Consider the following 12,326-nt stretch of genomic DNA (forward strand, 5'->3'; position numbering starts at 1 on the left):
GAAAGTATTGTTCCTCAAATGCCATAAAAAACACCTGAAGAAAAAACTCTTAGTGATGTGAAACTGCTACTGTGTTAAAATAACAGAGAGAATGAAACTAACATTTTTAAAAAAAAAAATTGCATTAGTTGAATTGTGCAGGAAGTATTTGCCAGTAATTCCAAAGTATTCCAAAGCAAACTATGCATAGAAAACTACGGGTAAGGTGTCACTTCTGACATTTAATCTTTCATTATGCATGTGGCATAGGTGTGGGGTAGGGAGAGAGAGCATACCTTGTTCTTACAGGGGCTGGCTAGGTAGTTAGAATTGGTAACACATGAGTGAAGAAGCTGAGCTATGAGGTGGTTGGGTTTTTTAATTGGATCTTGATTGCTGAATTGCAAAATGCTGTTTTGCTCTATCAGTACTGAAGATAAGCAGTGGGAAGTGCATGGTCTCTGGGAGGACATGCCACAGGGAAACCTGATGTTTTGGTGTGTCTGTGGTTATTCTCCCTGGAAGCTGGAAATGACCTCAAGAGGGCACTTTTTTGCTTTAGTAATGGCTACTTTATAGGCATTTTCTGCAGTGTGTAGTGAAAGACTTCATAGCTTCTAGTGACAGAATGCAGGTTCTGTCTGCTTATTTATGTGCCAATTACTGACTTTGCTTTCTTTTATTTAATTTTCTAATTATTGGGGGTGGGGGGTGTTGGTTGTCATGGGACTACTGCCTGTAACTTCTATCCCTTTTGCCCCTGCACTGTCAAAAGTAAATCTCATTTATTTACACTGCTGTTTTAGCCTTTGCCTGATGCAGCTTCTCTCTTAGGAGCAGCAGTGTTTTTGTGCTCGAGTGCTAAAGTTGATGAGGAATAACTGAGTGCATGAATCACTCCCTATATTCATGGATTTCTTGATTTAGTCACACCAGGTAACTGAAACACTTTGTTTAGGGATTGCCCAAGGGAGGCAAAATGTGTGCAGAGCAATTTATTCTCCCCAGACACACTTCTTGTGGGAAATCAAAGGCCTGACTGATTTCAGCAATTGTTTCCCTGGTAAGTGCCCTGGTAAGTTGGTATGGATTGTTTTAACTAACCAAGCACATTAATAACTCCCATGGAGAAAAAAAAAGAGACAGCTACAACTAACTTAAATATCAAAAGATGAATTCAGCAAAGTTACACAACAGTGTTTCTATGTAAACAAAAATGTCAAGAGTTATAGTGTGAGAGTTCTTTATACTCTCTGGGTTTAACAGACAAGTAAAAAGACATTTCCTGACTGTATGGAGAAATGTATTTTGAATTTAAAATTTTGAAATGTTAGTTACATTTATCAATGCATTGTTTTGAGTTTGGTCAGTTTTGGGTATTAAACGTCTTGTGCTGAAAAGAAACAACCAGAAAAGTTCAAACATTTTTTCCTCTAAATCCAGAGGTATAAATTCTGCATTTTTCTAAAAAGTAGTATAGGATAAATATATTATACAACGGCATGTACTTTGGAACATGATAATAAATATTCTTTCTTTAAACACAAGCCAGGAAAACAAGAATTTATAAGAAGAAAACATTTTGTTCCTTGTCAAAGTATCACTACCAGTTAGGTGTATTTAGCTATTGTACATTATTTTGTTAAAGTAGATAAACCATAAATAATTCGAGCGTTTTGTGTATATTCACCAAAGTTAAACAGATATGCGAAGGAAGTTACAGTATATTTAGATCTCTTTACAATCACTTAACACAGTGTTTAACAAAAATCTTCAGGTAAAAGTGCATTATTTTAATATAATACACATAAAAGAACACTCTGGTTCTCTGCCTTCAGTTTCCCTAGAGGCAACTAGCTAAAATTATCTTTTGTTTAAAAAGGGGAGGGTGACAACACATGTTTGTTTACAACATACAGTCCAAGAAAACTTCTTCGTCCGCCTATCAAGAATCTGCAGATGTGCAGATATGGGAAGAGGAGAATCTTCCGATAGCTGACAGGCATCTTTCTAATCTACGACATCCCCCGTAGGATTCCCAGATTCTGGATGTTAATCCAGCAGCGTTGCCTGGATTAAGCCTCTCTAGCACAGGGCACATAACTGGTGACCCGTTCAGACTGCAGAAGGTTCCTTCAAAAGCACTGCAGAAGGATTCAGTGATGTAAATTCCAGTTTTCAAAAAAATGAAAGAACAAATACAGAAGAGGAGGGAATGTGACTGGGATCTTTCCATAATTTACTTTGCTTTTCTTGAATTCAGATGTTTTGATGATTTAGGGTTTTTATAGTAGCCTAGAAATAAGGTATCAAATTTGTCCCTTCATATTTGAAATATTTTGCAAATGAAAATATTTGAATTGTTAATTTCATGATTTAGCAATAGTATGACAGTGTATGTCAAATAATGCTTTAGTAATTAGGTGTATGTGGAAAGAAAAATGTAATCTTAAATTGGCCATACGTGAGAGTGGATTATCAACACTGGGAAAGATGACCTCTCCATTTACAATGAGCCTGTAACTTCTCAGATGATACCTCAGTGCTGTAGTAACACTGCAAATATCTGGCTAGCGTACGCCTGTGGACAAGTTACACGTACTGTCTTCGTATGAACAGGACAGTCTTATGTGGTGTATTTCCTTTGTTGTTTTAAGTAAAGCGAGATGGAAGAAACAGAAGATACACAGAAAGGATAGTAAAAATGTTTAAACATTTCTGGCAAAATTTCCAGAGGGAAATTAACACTATAAACTTGTTTTAGCTAAAAAGGAGATCGTCAATCCTGATGATTTTATTATATGCATGTAATAAAAAATAACAAAAGCTCTACTGGATACTTCAATTTACTTTGGCCCACAGCAAAAGAGTAATAGGACATCGTTAATGAAGCAGAGTTAGTTGATTAAAATGCATACTATAAAATCAACCAGGATGCAACATTTTGCTTTTGTTTTTTAAATAGGTAGAGAAAGCAGGTGAAACTCCAGCCTTCACACCATTCTGATTCACTGTAGCAAATTCTATAATAAACAGCTGGAGACCTTACTGATGTTATTGTGCCTATGCAGCCCAATGTCTAAGGCTTTTATGGATCTGTCAGTCCCTTGTTACCTCACTATGGTTTAACCAACTACAGCTTTGAAAAAAATACTCTCTAAATCATGTATAAAATGATTGCTCAGAGTTAGAATCAGTATCTCGTACCTGAACAGACCGTACTGTAGGCAGCGGTGGTGGTTATTCCATAATGTCACTAAAAGTCAAACCACAGGCAGACCTTTCGTCCTTGCTCTGTGGACTGTCCGGCAACACCTGCAGAGGGGGCGATATGAAGCCCCGATACTGCTTACTTGACTTGGTTAACTTCTTGAGTTCACTGGTAAAGGAAATGCCTTTTCTTTTGTCATCTCGTGCTGCCTGTAAAAAATATCACAGAAGCGGTTTAACAAGCTGTTTGTTAGCTGTGAAGTATGGAATTAACATGAAACCACCTGACATTTCTAAGCAAGCCTCTCTTGATATTTAGTGCGGCTGTGCTTTCATAGCCAAGCACATTCTTCTGATTGTTCTGAATAAATTAATTGAAAATTATGCATTGTCAAAGATATGTTTAGCAAATTTGGTATAAACTTGTATAAAAATCTGTGCTTATGACACAGTTACTTTAAAGCAACAACTGCTGTGGATCGGTGGCATCTGCTGGAAAGGAGAACACAGCTCCTTCTCCCAAGCAGGCACATACTTCATTCCTGCCATTTTCCAAAGTCTGAGATAAAGCAACAGAACAACTTTTTCGCTGCGCAGGAATAAAGGGGACTTTATTCCAGTAGTTTTTAAGTTCTGCCTATTTGAATAGTCCTGCTTTACTATGCTAGGGAGCATGGCATGCAGAGCCAGAAGATTTTTGAAAAACAGAAAGCTGCTAGCAAAAGATAAAGGTTGTCGTGGGATTTGCAGGCTGTGAGGGGATCATGTTGCTGGATGTAACTGATGCAGTTTTGCAAAGGAAAAGGGAGGTGCAGAGAAAAGAGCAATCTGCTTTTTGCTGTAGTCTCTTCTCCCCACCCAGCTCATGCCAGTCGTGTCTCCCTCCCATCGAAAGCAGGTTCCCATTAAGCTGATCATACACCATCTATAAAACTGCTGCAAAGTATTTACTCTTTTACCTGAACCTGTTCTTTGAGTTTAAGGATAAATTTTCCTGCTCCCTTCCACTTGCTTTGGGCCTGAAACACACACTCTTGATCAGAGAGAATCCTCTGAGATGGTTTAGATGTTGAGGACTTTTTGTTTGCTGGCTCTTTTGTCACCTCTTCCAAGAGCACATAATCACTTGGATTTGGATTGCTCAAAATGCTGTAGGAGTATTTGGCTTTGCAAAGAGTCTGTTTAAAAGCAGAAAAAAAAGAAGACAAAAAAAGAAGGCATTCCCTCAGATTCAGGTTACTAAACTGATTCCTCAGCTAGTGCTGAGAACAAACCTCACCTTCTCTTGTGTGAAACCAACCTCCACCCTACCTGTTACAGACCTACTAAATGGAAACATGCTGCTTGCCTGCTGTATGACTTCCTGTGCTGTGCTGAAGCGGGGAGCTTTGATGACAGTGCGTGGTTGCTCTGGGGAGACATCATGTACCTGAACAAAGAAACTGTCATCCTCAGAGCTGATGGCTGCATCTTCCTTTGCTTCTTGAAAGATGTTTCTCTCGTTTAAATTCTATAGGAAAAAGGAGAGCCAAATTCATTTACTTCAGAGAGGCTGGTGTCACAAAAGGTTTTTATCACATGAAAATTGGAGACTGTGCTGTTGCCCCAGCTCCATTTCATTAAATACAAGTCTTCTATATAAGAAGCCACTATTGACAAGCCACTATTGCTAATAACAAATACCTGTGTTTCTAAAATCAGTGTCTGAAATACCTTTCATGGTAGGCAAGGAATGGAGACATATGCATAGTACTGCTACTCAAAAATGATCACTTAGATCCTTTATTTCCTTCTGTACGCAAAATTATGTTTTGTCATGTAATGGTGGCATTAAGACGGGAGATGGTGGAAAGTGTCCTTTTCTCTCCTTGTCCCTGCACTAAAGCCAAAGGAATTTAGAGAGCAAGAAGTCTGAGTGAACATCTTCCTGTGGCAAGAGGAAGGCTGTTTCTCTGTCCCTTTTCAGGCTCTATGACTGCTGCAGATTTTAGACAGAATTCCTCCCTTCCCCTTCTCTCAGGTAATGTGTTTCTCTCCAAGCCCATGTAATGCAGCTTGAATTCATAAGCTGTAAACATGGGTTGTATATCACGCCCTGCAAGTGGACCTGCTCCTTGTTTTTCCATGCAAATCTGCAGCTTCATTTCTAGCTCCGAGATCTGAGGCTGCCATCTGCAGAAAGGCTCAAAATTACAGATAATGCTCTGAGGTACTAGCCTCATAGGACAAAACTACAGTATAATTTTCACATATGCTACGACAGATTTTAACCCATGTTTTCTGGAAGACTGGGGTTTGGCAGTGACACATTTGGGGTCGCATACACTTACAAAGTTAAGTGTTGCAGTCACCTGAATTCAGTAGGCTACTATTTCCACAAGCAAATTTCTACCTAGTAATTTTTGCTCCAAATATTAGAAATAAAGGAAAACAATACTGATTTGTGTACTACAATGGTAATTTGTCAAACTGAAGCTTTATCAAAAGTTGTGTCAAAATAATCAGTTAAAATATTTTTTTTTCATTTTAAAGGATCCCAGAGGATCTCTGTCATTTGTGTATGTAAACATATGTGTACATATATTACTATGTTCAGGCTAAGCAAGCATTATTATATGCTGAACTGACCAAAGGAAGTGCTTCTGAAAGTGAGATCATTAAGTGTCTTTCTCCTGCTTTTTTGTTTCTCTCTCACAAGCCTGGGCACTAGCATATTTTCAAGCTGTAGATGTTTTGTTTAGAGTTTAAACTGAAGTAATCACCCCATCTTCCTCCTTTAAATTTAAAGGAATCACCTATTTCCTTATTTTAGGCTACCATTGATAATTTAATCATTCTTTGAGGTTTTTAGAGTTCTTTAATATTAAAATCCTTTCTCATTTTCCTGACATCTAAACTGATTGATAATTGTATTCTGGAGTTCTGTTATCTGTGATCCTTTGCTATTAACTATTATCCTTCTTTGTATTAATTTCCTATCAATCACATCAAAATCTAGTTTTACATTAAATTAGAACTATCAGTCAAAACAATAAGTTAGTGGCATTGAACTGCTGAGTAGGCAATAATTAAACACGTGATCCTCAAGCTGAGTGAAGTCAAGTTAGTGTTGCACAGGTGTATAAAGTCTAGTTGTGCTCACTCAGGAGTTATGTTTGTTTTTAAACAGTGTACACAGCACTGACATTACTCACTAAGTACTGAAACAAATACTGCACCCTTTTGTTTCCTGGTCCTAACAGCTATTTTTAGCTATCTTTGTAAATAACAATTTATCTAAAACAGACTTACTTCCTCTCGGGTTTTAAAGATAATCCTTCCAACATATCCTTCTTCTGGGAACCAACTGTTCAAAAGCTGCACTAGCCCTTCTTCGGGACCAATTACTCTCTGGAATGGTGGTTTTCTGCATTCACTCTTTTCTTTAGATATAAAGCTTTTCTCTTCCATCAGAAAATAGTCTGCAGCACATGACTCGGTGCCTTTTGTGGTAGCCAAGAGCTAAGACAGACCACAATAAACACACAGCAATTAGAATGCTAAATATAAACACTACATAATTAGTAGTTATAAATGAGAAGGAATAAAGAAGCTTTAAGAATCAATAACTATTCTGATAGTGTAGGCAACATTTCCAATGTGCTATTTATTACTCGGATATTTTACTCCAGGGTAATGTACTGTTCTCTTTAGCCTAGCCAAGCAGTTCAAGTATTCCAGACAAGGCAGTACTGTCTAAGCTTATTTCTGTCCTGTTTGGCTGGCCAGACAATTTATTCATCATCCCAGGACAGTACAGTCTTTTCCCACTGCTAGAATAACAATCCCTGTTGAGTTAACTGGTTTTTCTACTCACGAACTTAGCCCTCTAACTTTTACTCTGTATCCCTACGGTGCTCAAGTTCAAAGAATGGCGCAGAAACGTTTGCCCCTGTTGTAAGGACAGCCCGCTGCCTCCATCAGTCAGAAAGGTTGTTTTTCTCATCTGCATATGCCCAAATGTTAAAACACTAATAGGGAATATGTTCTAAGATTATAAACTCATTCTCTGAGGCCAAGATCAGGAAAATTTCTCTGATGATATAGTCTGTGTTTGCAATGCAATTAATTCCACAGTAATAAATTTCTAAAGCACCTCCTTGCCGTGATGAATGAACTACAGTGACCCTACATGTGAGAAATGCAGGGAGATCAATGTCCAGAATGGTGTTAGTGTGGATTCTTGCAATTAGTCTGCATTTCAGCAGGCAACTCACCTGATGGAGAAGCTGTGCAGCCGTGGTCCCCCCACTTATATTAAAAACAGTGAAAGGCTCCGGGCCTGGAATTCCATGAATTGTCACTTTGTAAGTCACAGCAGCTTTCCTTTCCCCCGTGCTAAACAACTGTTCAGACAACATTCAACAGGTTACTGAATGTTTTTACACAGGCATGTTATTTTTAGGTTGCTTAAAAGAAACTGTACACACAAGTTGTAAGGACGTTGACAGAGCAAAGCTATCCAGCTAATACATGTCTTTTACACTACAGATCAAGGCATTAAAAAAAAACCCAACAAACTAACCCCCCAAAAGACCCCACCCTACCTTGAAGCTGAAGAGAAAGAAGAGAAAGGAAGTTTTCCAGTAAGAGCACATAAACTGCCACTGAACAAAGGGTAGACCTCTATCGCTCACTATCTGCATTGTAGCTGAGCTCAGACTATTTAGATTGAGCATACGAATTACTGGATGAAAATATACAGCTTCATTTTACCCTCCAAACCATTTATGTTCTTCGTTTCTGCCCTAGTAATTCACCAAGATATGTATTTGACATACATTCACAGGAGGATAATGTCTGCATCACATCTGCTGCACACACAGTAGCTCAGGAGGTTTTATCTAACACTTCAGAAATCAGCAAAACGGTAATATACATGCTTAAAGTCACTAAAACAGAAGTGACCCAGGTAACCTAACATTAAGGGCTATTTAAAAAAAAAATACATCACATCCATACACGCATACGTACATACGTATTGTCATTTATATTACAGACCCATCTGTATGTGTATGTATACATACTTGTACATATAAGCATATAGATGTGCACACACACACACGTAAATATGTACGTATTTATGCAGATACTGACTCCATCTTTTCCTGTAATAGAATTCAGTTTTACTCTCATTATTCCAAAGTTCTTGGTAATTTGCATCTTTCTTTTTTTTTTGTCCCAAAAGCATTGCTTATGATTCACGCATAAAGGAATGCATGACGCAGCTCTGAACCTCACCACTCAAGCACACAGCCTCCAGCACAGGAGTTCTCATGCTATACCTAAACACACCAAAAGCCAGACTTAAAGATTTACCCTCCCACAGTTTCAGCCAGGTGGGAGAACCTTACTTCCACCAAAGCCCAACAGAATTAGGCATCAAGGTACTTCTGAAAAATGTGCAGGTTTAGGGGTAACATCTTTGAGCAGTCTGGTTCTAGAAGTCTGCAGACCACAGCAATCATTAAGACAAGAATATGTGGCATTCACAAAAAAATAATTAAATTACCATAGATGCAGGCAGAGTGTTCCCAGAGGGACTTTCTTCCATTCTCCGACTGTTTACGAACAAGCTAGAAATTTCTAATGCTTCATTGTGCAGGTTATGGAGCTGGACATGTCTATAGCCTGAAGAGAAAAAACCCTTCTGTAAGTACTTTGCCACATCCTAGGACACAAGTCTCATAAATGGAAAACTCAAATTTGCTATATTTATAGCTACCATTTGCCACACCTATAAAAGCACAGTAATAACACTGCATTAACATTCTTTGTCTGTACAACAGCGTAACCCAAATGCTATGAACTGCTGAGTGGCTCATATAGCTGCCTACCTTTGTTTTGCTCTAATAGTCAATATATTCATACATGAAATAGCTACATATTAGACTATGAATGAAACAAGGTCAAAGTCTTACTGGGAAAATGCATGTCTATGGCCAGATCTCATATGCTGAGACTGTTGTGTGGTATTACAGTGGCTCGAAGCAAACGTGAAAGTATTTTTACTGTTCTGCTGAAGAGCTGCTGGCAATATGGAGACTCCCTCCCCCAGGTGTCACAGAATTAATGATGCTTCCTCATCTCTCTCTCGCACCTTTTTTCACCCTTCCTTCACCTCTCCTCCAGCCATGGCTGCAAGAAGTGCAATTCCCCTCTGCCCAGTGATCACCAGTTACAGCAGTTTCTTGGGCAAAGGATAAGGCAAGGAATGAAACCATTCCATTCTTCCTAAGGGAGCAGCAAGTCTCAAAGTGAACACAACCTCACAGCCACAGCTCAGGATCGAAGCAACTGTGTACAAGATGCCCCAGTCTCTGCAACAGCACAAGATCTGCCTCCAGCTCCCAGGGACTTGATTAAGATCAGCATCGTACTGCCAGGGCAAAGTATGTTGTCTGATATGTGCTCCCTGTCTGCTCTAGAAAAATGCAACCAGCTGATTAAAAATATCCCTCCGTCAGGATTCAGTCCAGGAATCTGCTGGACCATTTTGGCATAGGGTGTCACTACAAACTATACCGTACCTCTTTTTAGAGCTTTTAGGGGAATGATTCTCTGAGCTGTTACAGCTGAGCTGTTATTTTCAACAACTGCGAACCGAAGAAAGACCAAATCTTCGAAGTGAACCCGGAAAAGGAACTGTTCATTCCACATGGGGTTGAGAGTGTTGCGATGAATGGGCTTCGTCCGGAAATGGCAGCTATCCAGAGGCATCCCCAGCACATCGATTTCAATGCACGGACTGCCCGTGCTATTGCTAGGGCAGACGTTCTGTCCGGACACAATCTGAAGCCGAGGAGTACACAGAGAAACCAGTTAGTGGAGTAATTCTTATACTGTCACGATTCTGAGCTAAATATTGTTTATCACGCTCCTAAGCACAGTTTGTTAACATGTTGATTTAATTACAATGCTCCCTACTTTTGTAATTGCCAGGGCAATAATTTCAGCAGCAGAGCTGCTTCAACCCGCCCCATGCCGTTGCTACAGTATCTTTCCTCTGAAAAAAATACACTATACATCATGAGCACAACCATTCACGGCATCTGGAAGTTAACCCAGAAGGAATGTGCCAGTAAAGTAGTCAAAAAGGATCAAATTTTCTTCTCCGTTACTGTGGGGTGATGGCACTGACCTCTGGCTTGCTTTGGCACACACAACACAAGAATTAGGTGTGCAATTACCACAGCTGGGAGAATTACACAGAATCACAGAATCACAGAATGTTAGGGATGTTTGGAAGGGACCTCGAAAGATCATCTAGTCCAATCCCCCTGCCGGAGCAGGATTCCCTAGATCATATCACACAGGAACGTGTCCAGGCGGGTTTTGAATGTCTCCAGAGAAGGAGACTCCACAACCTCTCTGGGCAGCCTGTTCCAGTGTTCGGTCACCCTCACCGTAAAGAAGTTTTTCCTCATATTTAAGTGGAATCTCCTGTGTTCCAGCTTGCACCCATTGCCCCTTGTCCTGTCAAGGGATGTCACTGAGAAGAGCCTGGCTCCATCCTCATGACACTTGCCCTTTACGTATTTATAAACATTAACGAGGTCACCCCTCAGTCTCCTCTTCTCTAAGCTAAAGAGACCCAGCTCCCTCAGCCTCTTCTCATAAGGGAGATGTTCCACTCCCTTAATCATCTTCGTGGCTCTGCGCTGGACTCTCTCTAGCAGTTCCCTGTCCTTCTTGAACTGAGGGGCCCAGAACTGGACACAATATTCCAGATGCGGCCTCACCAGGGCAGAGTAGAGGGGGAGGAGAACCTCTCTCGACCTGCTGACCACACCCCTTCTAATACACCCCAGGATGCCATTGGCCTTCTTGGCCACAAGGGCACACTGCTGGCTCATGGTCATCCTGCTGTCCACTAGGACCCCCAGGTCCCTTTCCCCTACGCTGCTCTCCAACAGGTCTGCCCCCAACTTGTACTGGTACATGGGGTTATTCTTGCCCAGATGCAGGACTCTACACTTGCCCTTGTTATATTTCATTAAATTTCTCCCCGCCCAACTCTCCAGCCTGTCCAGGTCTCTCTGAATGGCTGCGCAGCCTTCCGGCGCGTCAGCCACTCCTCCCAGTTTTGTGTCATCAGCGAACTTGCTGACAGCGCACTCTAATCCCTCATCCAAGTCATTAATGAATATATTAAATAGTACTGGTCCCAGTACCGACCCTTGAGGGACTCCGCTAGACACAGGCCTCCAACTGGACTCTGTCCCATTGACCACCACTCTCTGGCTTCTTTCCTTCAGCCAGTTCACAATCCACCTCACTACCCGATCATCCAGACCACACTTCCTCAGTTTAGCTGCGAGGATGCTGTGGGAGACCATGTCAAACGCTTTACTGAAATCGAGATAGACCACATCCACAGCTTTACCATCATCTATCCACCGGGTTACATCCTCATAAAAGGCTATCAAGTTGGTTGAGCATGACTTCCCCTTGGTGAAGCCATGCTGACTGCCCCTAATGATCCCCCTATCCTTGATGTGCCTAGAGACAGCATCAAGAACAAGTTGTTCCATCACCTTTCCAGGGATGGAGGTGAGGCTGACCGGTCTATAGTTACCCGGGTCCTCCTTCTTGCCCTTTTTGAAGACTGGAGTGACATTCGCTTTCCTCCAGTCCTCAGGCACCTCTCCCGTTGCCCACGACTTAGCAAAGATGATGGAGAGTGGCCTAGCAATGACTTCCGCCAGCTCCCTCAGCACCCGCGGGTGCATCCCATCAGGGCCCATGGATTTATGGACGTCCAGATTGTTTAATTGGTCCCTGACCCAGCCCTCATCTACCAAGACAGGTTCCTCCTCTATCCTGACTTCTTCTGGGGCCTCAGGGGTCCGGGGCTCCTCAGGACAGCCTCCAGCAGTATAGACAGAGGCAAAGAAGGCATTCAGTAACTCCGCCTTCTTTTTATCCTCTGTCTCCAGGGCCCCCACCTCATTCATCAGGGGGCCTACATTGCCTCTAGTGTTGGCTTTACCTGCAATGTATTTGAAGAAGCCCTTTCTGTTGTCCTTGACCTCTCTTGCAAGGTTTAATTCCAAGGAGGCCTTAGCTTTCCTAGTTGCCTCCCTACATCCTCTGAC

The 12,326-nt window shown here is 41.2% G+C and overlaps 1 protein-coding gene across 7 annotated transcripts in view; it reads right to left on the minus strand.

The window, feature by feature from the left end:
• Nucleotides 1-636: 636 nt before the first annotated feature.
• PLCE1 (phospholipase C epsilon 1) overlaps nucleotides 637-12,326 on the minus strand; it is a 174,606-nt gene continuing 162,916 nt past the window's right edge. For 5 of the 7 annotated variants that reach the window (XM_068397336.1, XM_068397333.1, XM_068397332.1 and 2 more), the window contains 8 exons: nucleotides 9,759-10,020; nucleotides 8,741-8,859; nucleotides 7,446-7,574; nucleotides 6,481-6,690; nucleotides 4,538-4,699; nucleotides 4,149-4,367; nucleotides 3,187-3,399; nucleotides 637-2,123 (listed from right to left, as the gene is read on the minus strand). In XM_068397336.1, the coding sequence (XP_068253437.1) occupies nucleotides 3,220-3,399; nucleotides 4,149-4,367; nucleotides 4,538-4,699; nucleotides 6,481-6,690; nucleotides 7,446-7,574; nucleotides 8,741-8,859; nucleotides 9,759-10,020 (1,281 nt within the window). In that variant the 3' untranslated portion in view covers nucleotides 637-2,123; nucleotides 3,187-3,219. Of the gene's footprint in view, nucleotides 3,400-4,148; nucleotides 4,368-4,537; nucleotides 4,700-6,480; nucleotides 6,691-7,445; nucleotides 7,575-8,740; nucleotides 8,860-9,758; nucleotides 10,021-12,326 lie in introns of all 7 variants that reach the window. The other 2 variants (XM_068397335.1, XM_068397330.1) reach the window with 2 other exon arrangements.

Source organism: Nyctibius grandis, chromosome 4 (assembly GCF_013368605.1).
Source record: "Nyctibius grandis isolate bNycGra1 chromosome 4, bNycGra1.pri, whole genome shotgun sequence".
In the NCBI taxonomy this organism is placed as follows: domain Eukaryota; kingdom Metazoa; phylum Chordata; class Aves; order Nyctibiiformes; family Nyctibiidae; genus Nyctibius; species Nyctibius grandis.